General features: G+C 42.1%; 1 protein-coding gene across 8 annotated transcripts in view; it reads right to left on the bottom strand.

Annotated features, from left to right (window-relative positions):
• LOC132708411 (talin-1) overlaps positions 1-19,891 on the bottom strand; it is a 38,394-nt gene that overhangs the window by 6,011 nt on the left and 12,492 nt on the right. For 4 of the 8 annotated variants that reach the window (XM_060680732.1, XM_060680737.1, XM_060680740.1 and 1 more), the window contains exons 2-22: positions 16,280-16,433; positions 16,072-16,224; positions 15,429-15,942; positions 14,503-15,006; positions 14,346-14,434; positions 14,158-14,246; positions 10,550-10,789; positions 10,030-10,463; positions 9,544-9,910; positions 8,849-9,367; positions 8,637-8,790; positions 8,388-8,551; positions 8,047-8,206; positions 7,262-7,989; positions 5,671-5,805; positions 5,259-5,619; positions 3,762-4,017; positions 3,166-3,571; positions 2,367-2,928; positions 2,058-2,306; positions 158-348 (exon numbers count right to left, since the gene is read on the bottom strand). In XM_060680732.1, the coding sequence (XP_060536715.1) occupies positions 158-348; positions 2,058-2,306; positions 2,367-2,928; positions 3,166-3,571; positions 3,762-4,017; positions 5,259-5,619; positions 5,671-5,805; positions 7,262-7,989; positions 8,047-8,206; positions 8,388-8,551; positions 8,637-8,790; positions 8,849-9,367; positions 9,544-9,910; positions 10,030-10,463; positions 10,550-10,789; positions 14,158-14,246; positions 14,346-14,434; positions 14,503-15,006; positions 15,429-15,942; positions 16,072-16,224; positions 16,280-16,433 (6,429 nt within the window). Of the gene's footprint in view, positions 1-157; positions 349-2,057; positions 2,307-2,366; positions 2,929-3,165; positions 3,572-3,761; positions 4,018-5,258; positions 5,620-5,670; positions 5,806-7,261; positions 7,990-8,046; positions 8,207-8,387; positions 8,552-8,636; positions 8,791-8,848; positions 9,368-9,543; positions 9,911-10,029; positions 10,464-10,549; positions 10,790-10,900; positions 11,669-14,157; positions 14,247-14,345; positions 14,435-14,502; positions 15,007-15,428; positions 15,943-16,071; positions 16,225-16,279; positions 16,434-17,108; positions 17,708-19,084; positions 19,182-19,891 lie in introns of those variants that run through there. The other 4 variants (XM_060680735.1, XM_060680733.1, XM_060680738.1 and 1 more) reach the window with 4 other exon arrangements.

Below are 19,891 nucleotides of genomic sequence, written 5' to 3'. Positions count from 1 at the left end.
TTCAAAGTCCACCCCGACGCGCGTGCGTGTTATAAGGCGCGGGCACTCCATGCATGGGTTAAGAGGGCGGCGAAAGCCGGGCTGTTTGGGGGCGGCGACGACACAAGCGACGACGGTAGATCTAAGAAAGAGTCGAGGGGGCCGGGTGAAAGGTTACCTTGGCGCTGTCCTTTAGGTGGGCCATGGCAGGGTCATTGATCGGCTTGCCACTGGCCGCTTTGGTCGCGTGGATAAGGTCGCCGAGGGCGCTAGCTACGTCCCTGACCGCGTTGATTAGCATCACCTGAGATTCGGGGTTGTCTGACCCGAGACTGGCCGCGCCGAATTTCACCACCTCCGCTAGTTGAACTGCAGAGAGGGGAGGAGGGAAAATTAAGAGAGTGTTGGTAAAACAATCAAAGGAACAGGGTGAAGCAAATTACAAAAATATATTTTTCAGGATATAAAAAAATCGTTTTATAAATAAAACATTTTTTTTTTCATCCAACGTTTATATGTTTTTTATTTTCAAACATAAAATAAAACCTTTTTTTTAAGTTTTGGTTAATTTTTTCGCAATTTTGAGATTTGCTATTTACTAAAGCCAGAAAATTGTGCCCATAAATAGGTTACTTCAGTTTACTTATTTATGTAATAATATTAACAAAAAATCTTTTTTTTTTCTTTTTTGTTGAGGAGACGGTACCTTAAGTATGAAATTAGATTTGAGTTCTAGTTTTAATTTATTGTGTATCAAGCGATTCCGCTGTGTCCTAGCAGACTTGTATTATGGGATGGGCCCTTATCTAACAATCTGTAACAAATATCAAAATAACTTAAAGACAAAAATTGTTTCCATGATATTATTATATGTATTATAAGCAAAACACCCTGTATATTAAGATATCTTTGAACTCCTCGGAACTTGTCAGACATGTTTTATACAAAATAAACCATACCTAAAGCCCTGTGCATCCAATGTTAAAAATATTTTTGTATGTATTTTTTCAAGTAAATATTGCAACGCGTCTACTACCAATTTGTGCGTGTAAATCGGCGCCAAGCGTTGTTTTCATTTTACAGGAAAACGCTAAAGATTATTACTCTTAAAAGTCTAAATAATGTGAGTGGAGAAAATGTTCAAGAAGCAAGTAATTGAAGATGAAAATTTTGCCTTCCAAATATATGCTTATAAAAAGTGCCAATGGAAAAAATGTTCAAACAACTGTAGCTATCGCAAAATATAACAAAGAAAATTAAATTTAGTTAATTAATTTTGTATTTCAATATATAACTTAACTTAACTTTAAATGTAAGAGAATTGCATAGAAATTGGTTTTAGAGAACACAAAAAATTATAAAATTAGTATACATTGGATTTTATTTAGCACTTTAAACATGATCGTTTTTTTCGTTTCTAGTGTTACGCCCACAAGTTATCATATGCGTCGTAAAAACATTTTTGCATAAAGTTTCACGATTTGACAGTAACAAATGCTAAAAAGTATTGTTTATTATATCAAAATTTAAAAAAAAAAAGCTTTTGAAAATAAAATTTAACAAAAATAATCAAGTCCATTATACATGGTGTGTACTGAGTTTATCTTATCTTTTTTTTTAACTTATTTTGAAATATTTGTCAAACTGGCGCTTGAAGGCGCAAAACACTATATACTTTATATATGAAATATGTTTAGAAAGTTTTAAGAAATTCGAAAAATCAAATTAAATAAAAAAAATAATAGGAAAATTGTAACTTGCCCACGAACATATAAACGCGCTGTATAAATAAATCCAAACAACTTTTGACTCCAAGTTTTTTTTGACACATTAAACAGATTCTGAAAATACGTTATCCAATAATAACGGTCACTCTGTACATTGTATTTCGAAATACTAGGTAGCTAGCAATATTTTCTACGTAGGGTATTACCGACGATCGGTTAATAAAACAAGTCGAATAAGAGTAGCCATAAAAAACGGGTGTGCACCTCTTTCGCAACGAAATATGTTAAAACTTTTGAGTGTGCTTCCTTAGCCTATGCCTACGAAGAATCAGAAAAGAAAAACTCGCTCACCGATTGTCGCAACCGAATTCTGTGCAGCAACCGCAAGCTGCTCCTGCGACGACGCGGCTCCTGCGACCAAAGTCTTCGTATCTTCGACGAGCGCCTTGGCCGTTTTCAGGATGTTCTCTCTGTGATCGGCGAAAGATTCATTCTCGTTCTCTGGGTTCAGGTTGCCGGCAGTGGCGAACATGATGGTCGTCTCCAGGTCACCGATAATACCTGACACTGTTGACGCGGCATTGATGCATGCCTGAGTACCTGACCACGCCCACATCCGTCCGTCAATACAAACTTTCTGTTTTAGTCCTCCGCACTCACCTCTCGAACCCGATTGCAACGTCGCCAACACCCTGGACACTTTCTCAGCGACGTTTCGCGAACACTCGCCCACCTCTCTTAGGATGATGTCGTCCTTGGCGACGAGACACTGTCCTCCCACCTGGACCAGCTCTACGCAAGCTCCGCCCAACTGTTGCACGACTTCTTTGAGCCGGGTGCCGACTTCGCCATTGGTGGCGGCGGCCGCCGCCCCTATACTGTCGCTAGCGAGCTGCGCGTAGCTGTGCGAAAGCTGCGCAGAAAGGGGTGCGAGCTGCTGAGTGTCGGTCGCCGCCTTTGTTGCCATCTCGCCCGAGATCTTCGCGATATCTTTCGCGCACTCCACCATACGCGTCTGATAGTCGACATAGCCGTCGCTGTCGGACATGATGAGTGACGCGCGATGGTCGGAGAGGCGGGTCATCGCGCGGGTCAGGTTCTCTACCACACCGGACACGATACCGCTCTGTGTCGAGATGATCTCGAGCGACTGCACCAGGTCTTGGAGCGCCACTTTAGTGATGTCCGCGCAGTCGTCGATGTCCGGGTGGATGTTGACCGCCTAACAAGGAAAAGGTAGTTCACGTTACAGAAAAGAAGGACAAGCGCGGCTGGTTCACAGAGCTTATATAAATTTTATAAAATAAAAATTTTCGCGAGATGACGCCTGCGATGTAAAACAACCCTCTGTGTTGATCGACAGTGTGGATTCATGACAAAAAAGAACATACGATATATGTTGCTGCCAAACTCTAAAGAAAATCAAATGACCCGGCAAAATTTTCGACCGTCCACTCACCTTGGGGTTACCGCCGCAGTCCTTCGTCGCGTAGATAAACTGCAAGGCGGATTCGGTGACCGACTTGGCCTGGTTCAGCAACTGTTCCTGCTGCTTGGAGTTGGTCATGTTGGAGGCGGCTCCGATCGCACCCTGGACCAGCGGCTCGAAGTACTGCACCATCTGATTGACCGTGTGGCCGATGTTTTCCGCTTCGAACTTGGCCGCGTGTCGCAGCGGTTCGATCGTGTCGGTCAGCCCTGCGGCCGATCGCTGAACCTGCTGACTGAAAGCCGGCAACGTAGCGGTCTTGCGCGGTTGGAGCGATTGGGAGACCGCGTCCATGTAGGCGGCGTCCAGCGTACGCAAGTGGTTGGTTAGGATTTGAGCGGCGTTCTCGCACTCGTTTCCTCCCGGTGCTTTGTCCCTTGGGAAGAAAAGTTCGCAAATTTAAATCTTTTTTCATGTTCTTGCTAACCAAAACTCCCGTTGACTTATACACCTCGTTTTTGAGTTGTGCAGAGACAAAATATGTAATGAACTTTGTTTAGACTAATATTCACTATAAACTTGCACTTCTGTCTTTTTTGTGTCAACTAAAAATTTGTTATGTTTACCGAATATTGACAACCAGCTGTTTCATGGTGTCCGAAACGTTCTTGGAGCAGCTGGCGAACTGTTGCCAAGTCGATGGGTCCCTCGGCATCACGATCAGATTCTTCGCCGTCCCGATCACCGACGACGAACTGTCTATTAACCGTCGACCAGATTCGAGTATTGGCCGTTGGGAATCGCGCGCCTGTGCCGATATTTTGGCCGGAATCGTGACGAATTCGCTCGAGCTAGCGTACACACACAGATCCTCCACCGCGTCTACGAAAATAATATAATGCTCCAGAGAAAACAAATAAAAAAAAAACACATTCATAATATAAAAAATTAATAAAGCTAGGCTACTTTTTACCTTATAGGTTTACATACAGTGTGATGTAAAAAAAATGCACTCGTAAACTCCTTTTGTAGTTCGGTTATGCCTGCCTTAACATTGAAAAGATGAAAACTGGTATTGATAGAATTTTTTTTTACGTAAGATCCAGTGGCGTAATGAGTTTTTTCTAAAACTCACAAATGTTGATATACAAACACTTGTTTTTTTTTCTAATGCGACATCCTATTTTTCTTTAATAATTTAGTTTTGTTAGGAATTTCTAATGCACAACACATATCTTAATTTTTTTTATGAGTCATCACCATCAAAATCCAACGTTGTTAAAAACGTGTGGTGACCATTTTGTCTTTTATTAGATATAGTCGGCGTATAACTTGTGCGACATTGAGACGCCATCTATCATAATTTTTGGCTTCCTGTGTTGTTACTTTCAAACCAGATCCTGTGAGCTTTATTATACACGTTCATCCGGCAGGCGAGTGTATGCGACTTGTTTTTTCTTCCCCGCAGGCATGCCCTATTAGTTGTTCCATTTCATCATGAGTAAGTGGAAAAAAGACGTTCATTTCGTAATTATTCATTTAATTTCTGGCTCCTGTTCCTACCACTTCTTAATTGACTAGTCAAATTCGATCAAAAAGTCTTAAATAACAATTGTAGAGTGCTATCGTATCAATATTTAATAATAATAAGCATAAAAATATCTACTCCATTTAGTTCTCGGAACACGCGATGGCGACGTAACGCACAATTTAAATAAATATAAATTTCATTGCATTTTTAAAATTATTTCAGTCAAGTGACATAAAAATGTTTGACGGGTCAATTCCACAACAATCATATAGAGCCAACCAAGTAATTATTATTGTGTTAGTGAAGGCATGTCCCAAAACCTTGCATTGAAGAGAGCACCACAAGCCCCACAAGACGTAATTAACTTTTTGTAATAAATTATGTGATTTATGTAAAAAAGTCTGCATTTTCTATGGCCTACCAACAAAAATAATTAAATAATTTATTCCATAAAGAAGCAGCGTTGTTTCACGAAAGATGCAGTACGTCAATTTTATTAATGAGGGAGAACTGTCAAAATTGGGACACACCATACAAGGCAAAAAATGCGACGGACTGGACGGAAAATAAAGGAAACAAAAAATCCACTCACCCAGCAACGGCCTGGTGGCCTCTGCGCATCGTCTTCTGTTCCCTTCCGAGTAGTCGGCGTCTAGGGCCTTGATCTCCTTGACTAGAGCGGCAGTCGAGTTGGCGACAGCCTTTGCGCTCTGCACGAACTGTCTTTTCGCGACGGGATTGGTCGTTTTCGAGCTGGCCACGCGGCACGAGTTGCAGAGGGCGCTCGTGTGTTTCGCGATAAGGGTAGCAGCTTCCAGAACACGTTTCTGAGGACTGGTAGGGGACGAGAGCGCCTCGCAACCGCCCCGGATGGCCTGAGAGGCGCGAGCGAATTGCGCTTGGTCAACGAGACCGGGTCGACCCGCTATGCTGGTGCTGTCGGACACGCCCACCTACGAGATGATCTTTGGATGTCGGTCCGAGGCAGAAGTTCGATCACTTACCAGGTAGCCGGTTTGTGCCGATGTCTCTACCAGGGAGCAGATAGCACTGCTGAAACTCTTTACGTGCTCGGTGAACTTTTCATGTTCGGAGTTGCGCGCGCTGTTGGTCATGCCGGTCAGAGCTTCGCCCAGAACCTAGTTATGTAAGGTTAAGAAAAAATAAAATACGAAATGACTCCGCAGGACAAAATGGAATATATAAATATAAAAGTACGCAACTGAAAAATCACAGAGCTTCTAGCCAACTAATTGAGCCATAAAAACGGAATAATTGTAAAAATTAAATCCTCTAGGCAGAAAAATAAGTAACACAGCAAAAGACAATTTAAGAAATGCCAAAGGAGAAATAAAAATAAAAAAAGACTCCTGTAAAGGAAGTAAAGGAAACAAACAAATTGGTGTAACCACTGAAAAAAAAAACGGAAATTAATCACAATTGAAAAACAAATTTATTGGTTTATGACAGCTGTTTCGGCAACACCGTGCCGTTATCAAATAATAAATATGACAATATTCGACATCTATATACAGGTTACGAAAAATATTATTCTGGTATAGAAAACAATCATTTGGTGCTAAATTTGGGAATCTAGGTGGCCATTTGATTGTTGCCTGCCCACTTATTATGTGATTAGGAAACGTCGGATTCAGAAAATCCTAAACCCTCCTAGCACCATGTGTAGGGCAACCATCTTGTTGGTACCAGATTTTTATGAACAGGGAACAGTATGGTTTCTTAAAATACTAGCCCATATGCTGACCTTTTCCGGACACTAAGTCCTTAAAGTGTTAGTTCTCTTGTGAATACCCGGATTTTGACGACCATGTAACGAAAATGAAGATTCATCGTTGAATAAAATATTAGCTCATTTCTTCACAGAATACCACGCGTTTCTCATTATTTGCTGGTAAAAACTGCTGCATGATCTGTAATTTATAACACTTGTGTACCCATTTCTCATGAAAATATTCTAAACTGTTCTTAGTTTTATCTCAAGTTCCTGGATAATTTGAATGCCATTGTACGGAAAGTTTATATTATATATTTATATATATATTAATTTCCAACTCTCGGCGTTCCCTTTGGTTATATAAGGGACATAAAATTATGCTGTTTGCAAGAATTGGCCTATTTTCAAACAAAAATGCAAATCTGCCAATAATTTCTCGGGCCAAATATACTACAATTAAAAAAAAAAACGAGTGATTTCTGGCAAAGAAATGACTTTCACTTCAATCAAACGCTAAGACGCCTTCCGCTTTTCCTTTCCCCGCCACACGGTGGTGAGAGGGGGGACCAACAGGTTTTTATTTAATCTCGTGGCAACAGCGTACATTTCTTGTTCTCTCCAACATTCCAAGAGTCTGTATATAAAAAGGTAGTAATAGATTCTGAATTACTGTTTTAGAGTTATAAATTTACATTTAACAAATGAGACCCATTTAAACCCAATTGGTGATTAAGTAATCAAATTTCAACAAATTTAGTTTTTTGCTTTGTGATTCATTATGTAAAATTTCTGAATTTAAATGAATGGCATAGTTAGAATAAATAAATTAATCGCAGAGTAGAGTAGTTTAAATATCTCACCTTACTCTTCTCGATTACGCTGTCCAGCGATTCGAAGTATGAACAGTCATTCACGGGCTCACTGGGGTTGTCCAGCAAGTACTTCATCGCCTGGATTTTCCTCACCGCATTGTCGCACTCTGTCTGCCCCGGGGCGGCGGACGTGCAGACATTCACCAGGTGATTGATGCTCTCGGTAACGGCTCTGGCGGCGGCCGCGAGCTGATTTTTGCCGTTGGGCAGGTTCGGATCGGCAGACAAGGACTTGGCGGTGGTCAGTAAGGCGCTCGATGACGTGGATACACCCTTCAAGGACCTGACCATCTCCCCGCGGGCGTTGGCGTCGCCTGTCTGACCTGCCATCTCCATTGAAACGTCGAGTAGTTCGCGGAAAGCGGACGAGAAGTCCTTAGAAGACGATGCCAACTGCACAGGACTATGAACCGAATGAACCACACCGGAGCTGGCCTCGTTCAAGTTTGCCGCCGCCGTCGTCAACTCCTGTTGCAGTTCCCCGTAGGTTTTGTCGGTGCGTGGGAACTGACCTGAAGCTACGCTTGACGTCCACTCAATGATGTCAGTGATGGCGGTGTCGACGTCCTTCTGACCAGGCAAGTAACCGGCAGTCTGTTGCAGGGCCGCGGTGACGTCTTTAGCGGCTTTATGGAGACCAGGGGTAGTGTCGACGGTATGCAGACTCCTCTGCGACTCGTCCAACAGCCTGACGGAATGAGTCAGTACGTCTTGGCCTAGAAAGGGCGGAGGGGTCATCAACTTTGACGATGGGCCTGGTTAGGACAATCTACCTGAGTGAATTAGACGTCGCTGCAGTTCCGGGTTGTCGCTGGTCGCGGCAATACACCTGACCGCCCCCGTGAAGTTCCTCAGGCTGTGGGCGGTGTCGCGGGCCGCCTGCGAGCTGTACATTTCATTACCCTGGGCGGTCGCACTCAATAGCTGCGCTACCTGTAGGTAAGTAAGAACGTTTGAAGCGGACCCAGTTATGTTACACAAAGTAATAATAATGATAAGAAAATTTTATAAAAAATGGGAAACAAAGCGGGCAAAGCAACAATGGAGAAAAATGGGGAAAACAAAATTACAGCATTGTTTGGTCTCGGGTGGGGTTTTCTTGGGAAAAACTTACCCCTTGGTTGACCATCTTGCTACTGGCGATGAGCTGATGAGCCCCCTTCTCGGTTGTATCACCCGGTAGTGGTTTAAGCCTGTGCGAGTCGACCGCGCGTTCGAACTCCCTTAGCTCTTCCTGTAGATCCTCGATTAGCTGCGCGGCCGCGTTAATGCCCAATCCTGCATTCAAAAATTATGCAATTGTTTCAAGTTTATTTTCTTATTTTCCCCAAAAGGAAAAACTCATATTTTCCGCCGCCTTTACCTTGACACGCCGGTTTCGCCCGACCTATCGCGCCCCTTAGCTCATTCAAATCTGTGTTCAGTTTCTGACTTGTGACAGACAGCTGCTCGGTGATCGTCTGCTCTGTCAGCGTCGGCAACACCGCCCTCGATGACTGCACGAAATGTGTCGCGGGCTACAAATACGACAATGTGAGGTACGATGACCCCGACCACAGGCGGGAACGCCCTTACGTGCAGAAACACTTCCGCGACATACATCAGCTCGCTTTGCGCGTTTGCGTCTTCGGGCTCTGCGCAGTTCGCTCGAATAGCTTCGACGAGGGGCGGGACCTGCTCGGCGACGTCCCGTGCGTCCTGTTGCAACGCCTCGCGCGTAGCCGCATTCTGATTGTAGGAGTGGCTCGCCTGGGCTGCCGTTATGCACTGCGTAGCGGACGAGATAGCTTTTTTCGCGCACACCTGTACCCTATCGACGAGTTTGGCTCTCAGAGCGGGCGTGGTCGCAGCCACGGTGGTTACGTCTCGCAGATCTTCGGCGGTACGGCGCAGCTGATCCTGGCAGTCGACATCGTGGGGCCGGCTCGCGCACTGTCTGGCCGCCTCGACCATCTTGGCGGTAGCATCGGCTAACGTTTTGGCTGCCGCCAGGAGACGCCTTTGGATCTCTGAGTCGGGCAACCGCTCCGCCTCGCCCTTGATGCTCTGGATGAGCTGTGCAGTCGCTTGGCCCAGGCGTCTCGCCTGTCTCACCTGCGCGCATCACGTCAAATTAGCACAACGCTTTTAACCCCATTTTGAGAGGTTTCCTTCAATTTTGCAGGCATTCGGAAAGCCCATATATCGGGTCAACTAACCAAACCTAATATTTGCAAAATATCCGACTTTTCCAGGTTAGTAGAACCGATTTTCTCCCTGTAGATCCTTACCATTTCATTAGGATCCCCGGTGGCCGCGGATATCTTCTCCGTCGCGGTATAAATTTCCTCAACGCTGTGCTCCTGGACCGACTCCTTAGCTCGTTCGCGACTTGCCGCCAATTTGATGTGGTCGAGGAGGTCGTTGAGGGACTTGGTGACCGCGGCCGCAGCTTCCTTGAGTTGTGCATTGAGGTCATCGTCGCGACTGGCCTCGTTGCATACAGCCGCCAATTTCTCCACCGCCTTGGCCACCTCTCTCACCGCACCGGTCAGCTGCTCCTGGCACGCCGGCGATTGGATGGTGGGCGCGACTACCTTGGCACACGCGACCAACTGCGAGGTGGCGAGCGCGCATTGTGTCGCGGCCCCAATCACCCTGAAATGAGCGGTAGAAATCGCATTTGAATTACCGCACAGATCTCAATATGTTTGCATTAGGTCTATTTACTATCGGCACCACATTAGGAAAATCGATTTTTTAAATTACTCCCTTACCTGTTCTGCATCTGCTGATCTTCGCACGTGGCCGCGATGTTCTTTGCTTTGAGAACCAACGCAGCAGTTGTGTTGGCCACCGCCTTGGCCAATGACAGCAGCATGTCCTGCAGCTCCTTGTTTTCTGCTGTGTCCTCACCTATCGTAGCAAGTACTTGGGTGCTGGCTTCGCCTACGCGCGACGCTGCGTTCAGCAGACTCTGTCTGGGTTCTTTGGACTCGGGTTCCGCCGCTTTGAGCAGGTCACTGAACGCGCTGCACAGCTTCCTGGTCGCGTCCAATAGTTTCTCGCCCATGTTGCCGTCGTCCATCAAGGCGGCAATCATTTTTACGTCTTTGGTCATCTCCGGAAGGTTGCTGCCGATTGTGGTGATCGCACCGGCCACTGCGTGGTGATCCACTTCGTCGTAAGACGCAGACGTCAATGTCACCACCTAGGCGAAAGATAAATAGGATCAAAGGCCAGAAGGAAAAATGAAGGGAGCCAATGTCAGAATAACGAAGAAGTGGGTGGCGGTACCTGAGCGGTGGCGGCGTTCATTGCGGCGATCTGCGAGCCGACGTTCTGCTTGCTAGTATCCAAAGTCACCTGTTTCCATTTTTTCGCCGCAGGATCGGTGCCGAGCTCAGGGATGTGGGCCTTACTCTCGAGCTCGATCTCCGCTTCCCTGATCTTGGTGTGGGTGGCCTGGATTGTGGAAATCAGCGCCCTCTGGGGTTCGCTCGTCACGTTCGTGATTTTTGTTTGTTGCATGCCGCTCTGCAAGGGTTAAACAAGGTGGTTTTCGGAGTTTCTCGGCCCAGACGCTAGAATTTTGCATTATTTGGGGGGCTATTTTTGGCTAAATCTTAGTCGGGAATATTTATGTACCTACTGTATCTTCTACTCCGCGTCAAGGCATGAAACAAATAGATGATTAGTTAGTAAAATGGTTCTGACGTTTATTAATTGTCGTAGGTTGGGCGACTCGTTTTTATAGTCAAGGTGAAACTAAAACCTATTTAGTTCATTGTGGGCAAATATTTAAAAATAATTCGCCGTTGCTGAAATTGCGCAGGCGAAAAAAGGGCGTCGTTTCAACTACCAGAGCGGACATGAAACCAAACGGGTCGTTGGTTTAATAAAATAGATCAGGCCAGGTGAACTATTTCAACCGTTTTTTTTAATTGATAGACTTTTTACTTGTGTTGCATTGCTTTTTTCTGCTAAGAATCTTCTTTTTTTCTGCATTCCAATACTTTGCTCTAAACTTTATACTTTTCCTAAGCGAGAAAAAAATGACGACTTATTTGAACTGAGACAGCTGTTTAATAAAAAAAATGGACCTATTTCTATATTGAAGTTTCTGCTTACAAAATGTGAAGAAGGAAGGAGTGAAGTAGTACATTAACGAAGAATCACACAAAAACTCATATAATTTTTGAAATAGAACCCGTTGCATATTACCAATCCTCCAAAAAATGCTTTAATGAGATTTTGCCAACTTATTAAGAAAAAATTGAAAATATTAAAAAAACATGATTTCCTATTATCTACTATAACCACCAATTTGGACACTTAATAAGTAAAACACGTAAGTAACAATTTCATACAGGGGGTTGTCCAAAGTCTTGTCAACTCCATGAATTTTAAAGTAATTTTTCTTATTTTTTAAATGAAATACTATGTATCTAACGCTAACGCATTTATCGTTTTCGCTATTGCTTCTCTATATGTTAAGCTTTTCCTATACCTACCGATTCAACTTTTTCCGTAATATTCTGTTTTATTATCATTTACAAAAGTCCTTAAACTTATTACTTACTTAAACTATTGACATTTAGCTCTAGTCTTGAATATAAAGTAAAAGTAGTACATTTACATTTTTAATTTAAATAATAATAAATATTAAAATAAATTTAATAATCGCTTTAATTCGCTGAAAAGCATGTTTGTCATTATAAAATAATAAGTATGTATTTGGGCATCAGCCGATAAAGAACGAATAAATAAGGATGAAGTCGATTCACACATAACAGTGACGTACCCGTTAATTCAGCGGTAATTTATATTCATATTAATCACTCTTTCATTAGTGTGGTTAGTCATTAGTGGTTAAAATAGCAACGTTTCCATATGAAGAACTTATTCCGTTCCTAACGATTTTGTATGAAAAAATTGAAAAATGGGTAAATGCAATTACCCTAAGGCATGAACAGACGACGAATTTATTATTAACTTGGGGTTGTGGAATTGACCGGTCAATTTTTTTTTTAATGCAATGAAATTTATATTTATTTATATTGTATTACATCGCCATGGCACAGTTCTGAAAACTAAGTGGAGTGGACATTTTTATTGGAATTCCCAGAATCTAAGCATCGTATTCCTTCATGGGGGTTATAGGTAAATTGGACATCACAAATGCCGAATAATTTATTATGAAATACATATTATTATTAAATAATGATAGATAACACTCTATAATTGTTATTTAAAACATTTTAATCGAATTTGACCAATCAATTAAGAACTGGTCAATTGAACGATATTGGGACTGGTCAGACAATAGCAGAGCAGTTTTTGGATGCTTCAAAATGTTAGAAAATTAATTCAGTAGTTGTTTACAAGTTCGCGCTGGAAAAAAGCTGTCACAGAAATGAAAGGGCTTGATGGTTGTTCGAGCTAAGTATTTTTTAAAATATGTAGAGACGAAATGCGCCGATTGTATATACTGAAAAATATAATCGGAAAGTAATCTAACGATTATATTTTGCATGCATGATTTGCATTTTACTGTTACCGAATACGGTCGTCAAATTAGTACCAAGAATAATTTTGGTTTTATCGCTGAAAACAAGTGATAACCACGACACAGTTGCATCAAATTTACCGTCTAATTGAGTGGTGCAATGAATTGAAATTGGAGTTATGATTTCACGAGAAGTGTATTGTGAAGGGATTCGAGTAGGTTTATTTTACAACCAATTTCATAGTACCATTTTTTTTAATAAAACTTCTGGATTCCAAAAGAATTACAGTAGCCTGTGGAAGTTTCTTTGAAAAATTGCTTAGTAGCATTTTAAAAATTTATATAAAATTTCTAATTTATTTCGAGTAAATCGTTCTTTAAGAGCATATTTATCAAAAATAAATAATTAATCACTTTTTCATGTTTGGTTCACCAAATAAAATTAAAAACTTACAGGTACCACTTTTATTTTAAATTCAAGGCCCAATGAGCAATAATATCACGGAAAAACATGAATCGATAAGTATAGGGAAACGCAACAAAAGTGGCAGAGCGGCAGCAGATGATATGACGATAACATGCGCACACAATTTAAACTTCAAGTTGGTAAGACTGTAGAAAACATCATCTTTGAAATAATTATTTAGGCGCTTCGCTGAACTCTTATCAATAAGTTGGCAACGTAGCATTAAAGTTTAAAAAAATATACAGTGTTATATATACATAATTTCACAAAATATATATCACTTAAACAACATATTTTCATATTCATGGTATCACGAAACACCACGTATAATTGAAGTTTTTTTAAAAATTTTCATGTCTGTCGATTTTATGCAACACCCGTTAAAACGATTTTTCCAAATTGTGCTAAATAAGAGCGGTATTGTACTTTGTCACACTATTGCGCTACCATGTAATTGTGTACAGGCCCCATCTCCTAGGGTTAGAAACAAATTTGAGACAAAAAATATCAGCTTCAAACCTACCGCTAGGGTCGTTTGACCTACCGGGGCGGTCAGTAGTTCGGAGTGAACCCATAAACAGGTGGTTAATAGCTTAGATTACATATTCCTATAGATAAGTAACAATTATGAAAATTCATTGCTGTTGTTGGTTGTTGTCTATAACATACACACAGAGACCACATACGAGTAACGAGTAAAGTGGAAATACCATTCAGGGACGAAAACAATATTAATTGTTTATTATATTTATTTAGGTACACCCAAGTGGTATTGGGAACAACATCACGGACAACCAGTGGATAATGCGGTCTTCAAAACAAATTAGATACGTAGTGTTGTGGTACGTTACTCATCTTTCTGAGTATATATAATCTAAAGTTAGTAATGACGCGCGACAACAGATGGCAACGCGATGCAAACTGTCTTACCGAGGGCGGGGCGTGCACCACGTCCACGGATCCACTGACGGTGGTTTGTTGCGGGCCGCTCATAACGCCCATACCGAACGTTTTTTCGCCTAATCAATCGGAAAAAAAAAACAAAGGAAAAAATGGAAAACGAAACACGAAAAACTACTAATACAAGAGGGAGCAAGAAAAGGGACGCGATAACTCACCGTCGGCAGCCCTCATAACCGCGGGCTTGGCCAGGGACTCGGTGTTGACCTTGCCAACCTTGCTGGTCTCGTGTTGCAGGATTGTCGCCCTGAAAAGGTTATACACCGTGAGGGCGTAGTTATCGCGAATGGGCGTGACGGGTAGTGAGGGACTCACTTGTGAGGTGCGACGCTCTCCTCGAACATGGTCGAACCTTCGTCCCCGTCAATGCCGAAATGGTCCTTGGCTTGTTTCTTCTTCAAAATAATGTCTATGTAGCCGGCAATGATCTGCTGAATCTGCTCCGCCTCTGTCGTCTGTACTGAGTAGTACTGATCCGAATAGTCGCCGAAGTCGAGCGTAAAAGTGTTCGGACTCGCGCCCCACCTCCTGACGGTAGTTAGAGGCCACGTCTGCAATGTTTCTTTCGTTTTCTCGTCCAGCCTGAGAACAGAGTCCTTGGTGACGCCCAGCAGTCGCGGTACCAGCTTATTTTTGCCCTTCATCTTTTCTTTGACGAGGAAAAACGTGACGCCGTAGGTCGGCAGCGACCGCGCCGTCTTCGTGTACTTAACTTTGGCCTCGAGCTCACTCAGGCCTGTGCATTTTTTGTGCTCATTGAACACCTTTTTCTCGACACCTTTGATTTTGGTGTAGGACTGCGGCAAGAATTCTTTCAAGCTGGAAAAATACAGTTGACTCTGAGGTCTGCTCTTTGGGGGATTTGAACTACTACGCCCACTACGCATTTTAATAACTAATAAAAATTACCTTATATTAATAATACAGCCTTTTATTTCCAATTCTTATTTTTTTTTATAACTTCGCTTTCACAGATAAGAAACTTGCAATTTGCCTCCAAATAGATTTTTTAAATTTTCACCAGTCAATTTTCTAATCCAATTACAGAATACATGTTTTCAGTTTCTTTGCCGTTAGCTCCACCTTCGTTTACTGAAAATTTAAACGGAGTGTGTGAAGTCAACTGAGTCATTTGAACTACTCAAAGAGGACCTTTCAGAATGGCGTTCGATCTCATAGATATCCGCGCGAGTAGTAGTTCAATTCGCATTTTTTCTGTCCCTTTATGTTTAAATACTCACTCCAGGAATCCGGGTTTGTGTTTGCTTTCCACGTAGTCGCCGAACTGGATCTGGCACTGTATGCCGGCAAATTCGCACGCCTTGTCTTGGGTGATCGGATGAGTGCCGTTCAAGATGGCGTCTCTCGCTTGGACGTAGAGCAAATTCAACTGGACGGGGTCCCTCGAGTCGATGTTCTGGTCGGAGAAGAAAAACTTTCTCCTCAGCAGTACCGTCTCGTTCTCGTCGACCCCTTGCTCGCGCAGCGTCTTCGACGGGTCCAGCCAGTTAACTTCGTCGTCCGTGTGGAGCTTCTTCCGTAGTTGCTCCATCTTTGCATCGCGCTCGCGCTCCTCCTTCTTTCGTTTCAAAGTCAGGGTGCCGTAGTTCCGGTTCTCGATGTTCTCCTGATTCTCAACGTCCTCGAGCACCAACGAGTACTCGTCGTGATTGGTTATGCCCAATTTCGCGCATATTACCACCATCATGTTCTGGACGATGTGAGAGTCGTCGACAAGCATAGTTTTGACGGTACCTGCAACGAGCAAATGGAGGGAATTCCCATTCATGCTCGGTTTTTGAGATAGTGCAGAAAAGCAGGATCAAAAAGAGTAAATTTAGCCGTGTAACGGAAACGAAGGCGATATCGATAAAATTAGCATACCATCGAGCATTTTGACCCTCAGCGTCCTCAACTTCTTTCTGTACTCGACGGCGTCGCCGTTTCTCAACAGGTAGTACTCCAAGTTACGGGCAGGTTCTAACCATACCCCCGTCTTATTGTCTTCGTCGGTGAGAAATAGTCCATAATCTTTGGCTGTGTCAACGAAATAAATAAATAATAAAAATGTTAAAAAAAAGAAATGACATACGTTGTCCGGCGGCTTCGGAGCATTTCTCGCGGATAATTTTGCACGCGTCGTGGACAGTAGTGGATGGGTTGAAGACGATCGTCTTTGTGACATTGCCGTCGACGATGTGTACACGCAGTGATAGGGACATGCTGGATAGAGTTCGATTTCGATTCTGTAAGAGTAGAAAAAATATACAGCCTTGTACAGAAAAACACCATTTTTGTTTCGTATATTCCCTCAATATTCCAAATAATTCCAATCTAAATTATGCGATACTAGTTACTGTACTGTGCAGTCATAACCAAACGTCAATTAAATGTCCAACCAAATTTGGCCAAGGGATTTGAAGCTACACTTTTGCTTTCTGTAAATCTACATAGTGTTAAAAAAATAAACGGAGATATTTTAGATATTAAAAATATGAAAAAAAGATTTGCACAATAAAAAATAAATATTTTAGAAACTGCATTTTATAAATAAGTGCAAGATGTTCAATTGAAAATATTTTTTATTAATATCTATTAATATTTACTCGATCCTATTGAAATTTGGCAATATTGTTTGGTGTATTAAGAGGCTAATTAATTAGGACAAAAAACATTTGTTGTGGTGCACTTTATGTTTGTTTAGATATTAATATACATTTTTTCTAGATAACACTATAACATTTTTCGAAAATCCTGTATTATTTTTCAAAGATGGCTGTGTTGGCAAGAAATCTATTCTTTGATTGCCGTCAACCGAAACTAGCCACTTTATATTCTATGGTACTATCGAAAACGACAAACCTTTTTTTTAATAACTCTAACCCTTCATAACATTTAATATTTCGTAGTAATAATCCTACCGCGTAGTGCTTTTCCTTGTTATTATGCAAAGATTTGTATTAGTCCCGGGAATTCACAAATTCGCAGGCCCCGCCAACATTTATTCCATCCCCCTGCGTTTCCACTGCGACACACACGCCGGCTGCGATCATCTCCCAATTATTTTAACCAATTTGCGAGCGACGTACGTCAGGCGACCCGGTTTTTCTCTCGCGTTAACCACCGCCGACACAAGCCGTGCGATGGACGCCGCCGTCGCTAAGCGACGCGACCGGCCGGCGTCAGGACCGTCATCTCGACGGCGACGCCACGACGCCCCAATTTCAATCGATATGTCGTGACGACGGCGGCTGTGACTATCACGTGTTGCGACGATGCTGAAGCCCAAAAGACCCAAAGAGACATTTGTCGATTGTTACATCAGCAAATTCACGCCCGGTACTGGGAATTATTACTTAACTGCGTTTCCGTGACCAGCGTCTTCTTCTTTTGAGAAATTTAGGTCAATTGCTCAGTCTCCCAGAACATAAAAACGCGATCTGTCCGAAATCCAACTAATCAGCGCGATGAAATGATGCACCGCTTGCTCGTTCCAAGAAATAATCGTGCCGATTGACCCCCGCGACGGCGACAAACGATAAAATATGCTAATGCGGGTCGGTCTGAATTTGCCCCTGGCACGCGCGCTCTGTAGTTTAGCGTGCGGGAATTTAATTTCGGGCGCCGATTTTAGACATTTTATTGGGCATTTACGGCCCGCGCTGTTGCCCAAACGCGCGTTATACGGTCCCCTGAAAGCATTATTAAAGACTGCCTGGGGACCGGTTTACATTTTTTTTATTATATAAAAATGAATATTCGTCACTGGAGTTCTAAAACAATATAGCCTAAGGGCATGATTGTGTTATTTGGTCCACGTCTAACCTCATAGAACGAGACCGTTTTATTAATAATTGTTAATTAATCGGCGTCATTTTACTCGCCGCCACTGGAAGAAACCGCGGAAGCCACTGCGAAATGGTTTGAGATTACTCGGCCGATATTTCGATAATGCGAAAAATAGTAAAACTTAAAATAAAGCTGACAATATAAACAAACGAGGACCGTCAGACGTGGACGTGGGCCAAACGATTCTGTTGTAAAATTCTAGTTTTCCATCAGATTTCAAGCTAGTTAATTTTTGTTAAGCATTAAATACTGTATTTTGTGCCAAATCTACATTGTTAAAAGACTTTCCTTTTTTCATGTTCTAGAACACTACGGAATGGTTCGCCCGTTTTTATAATTTCTGTTCCAGGCCGCTTTGAAATGTATTGAGCCAGTGTTTACACAAGGATTGAGCAAATCCGTACTTCTTAAATCTTGAATGGGAAAAATTTTTCTATTTGGAAAGTAGTCTCGAAAATAAATGAATTAATTAAAGTGATTTAAAACGAATCAAATAAAAAAATCAAAATTCGCGATCGACAAGTGTTTCTCAAAATTTTGCCACCAACATATTAAAAAAAAAACAATAAATTTCGATTTGCATGTTTCTTGTATTTTAAACGTTAAATCGTGAGTATAAAATTCGAGGACTTTGTGTTGTGCTTTTCTAAGGAAACACAAGCAAGAAAAATTATAACATATCAAACTTTGTTGGCGGACTACGGAAACAGGAAAACTTTAAAACCGCAAGAATAACGCCGCAAAATTGTATACATGTATTTCCATCCGACATGATTAATACGAGAAAATGGATCAAAATTTGCCAGTAAACAACTATCGTTGAATTGAATTTATGCACCTACATATTATTTATAGTTATAATTACGTGAATAATAAATGATGAAGTTAAGAATTTGACGCCCGCCGTTGATAATTTACAATAGTTTAAAATGTGTAAATGGCATTTTTTTTTATTTTCTTTTCTTATACTTAAATATTTTACATAAAAAAAAATATGTATAAAAAACACAAGGACAAGAAAGGGACTCGGACGACATACATCACTTACCCTTCCATCGCGCAGACGACCACGAACGAAACTATCCGACTCAAAAACCACCCTTGGTCTTGCATGGGAGCCCCGTGTTGCGAGAGAGCGAGTTTTACCCCCCCGAGAGAGAGCTTTCAACCCTACCCCAAAGAGCACCGACTCTGAAATGGAACAAACTTGATCGCATGCCAGCGTGATCTCGAAAACCTCGCAGAAAACAACCCCATTGGTCGCGAGCGGGGGTGGGAGATGAATCGAAGCGGTGGGGGAACGAGTCCGACCCCCATTGGCGGCCGCGGACCGGCGCCTCTTTGGCGGGACGCTCGAAAATACCGCCGGCGGCGGCAGTTTTTTGCAAGTTTCGGGGTTTTATGAGATTGGGAAGAATTGAGTTGTTGTGTAACTTTGGTGGGGGTTAGGGAGCTTTTATTTGTGACTCTAAATTAGGGGAAAGCGTTGAAAAAAACTTTTGTAAAATAGACCAAATGCAATTTTACCATAAATCTAATACCCCCTTTGTGTGGACTTTCTTCCAACCTTTAAACCCTGTTGTACCTTTCTAATTCAGTTTATTTTTCATATTTTGCCTTTTTTACACTAGATAAAGTTTTCAGTGTACCTCTTAAAAATGCTTCCAACTGGTAATTAAAATAAATCTAAATAAGATTTTAAAAAAAATCTAACACGAAAAAGCGTCCACGATGTATAGACGTATTAAATATAGGAATTACAATCAAAGAAAAGAATATATAGTTGCTACAATTTGCGATGGCATAGTCGGTCATAAAATTCGTATACTAAGAATGGCAAAACCCACCTATTTAC

Source organism: Cylas formicarius, unplaced genomic scaffold (assembly GCF_029955315.1).
Source record: "Cylas formicarius isolate icCylForm1 unplaced genomic scaffold, icCylForm1.1 PGA_scaffold_10__41_contigs__length_53128322, whole genome shotgun sequence".
In the NCBI taxonomy this organism is placed as follows: domain Eukaryota; kingdom Metazoa; phylum Arthropoda; class Insecta; order Coleoptera; family Brentidae; genus Cylas; species Cylas formicarius.
This window is presented reverse-complemented; position numbering and strand designations above follow the sequence as displayed.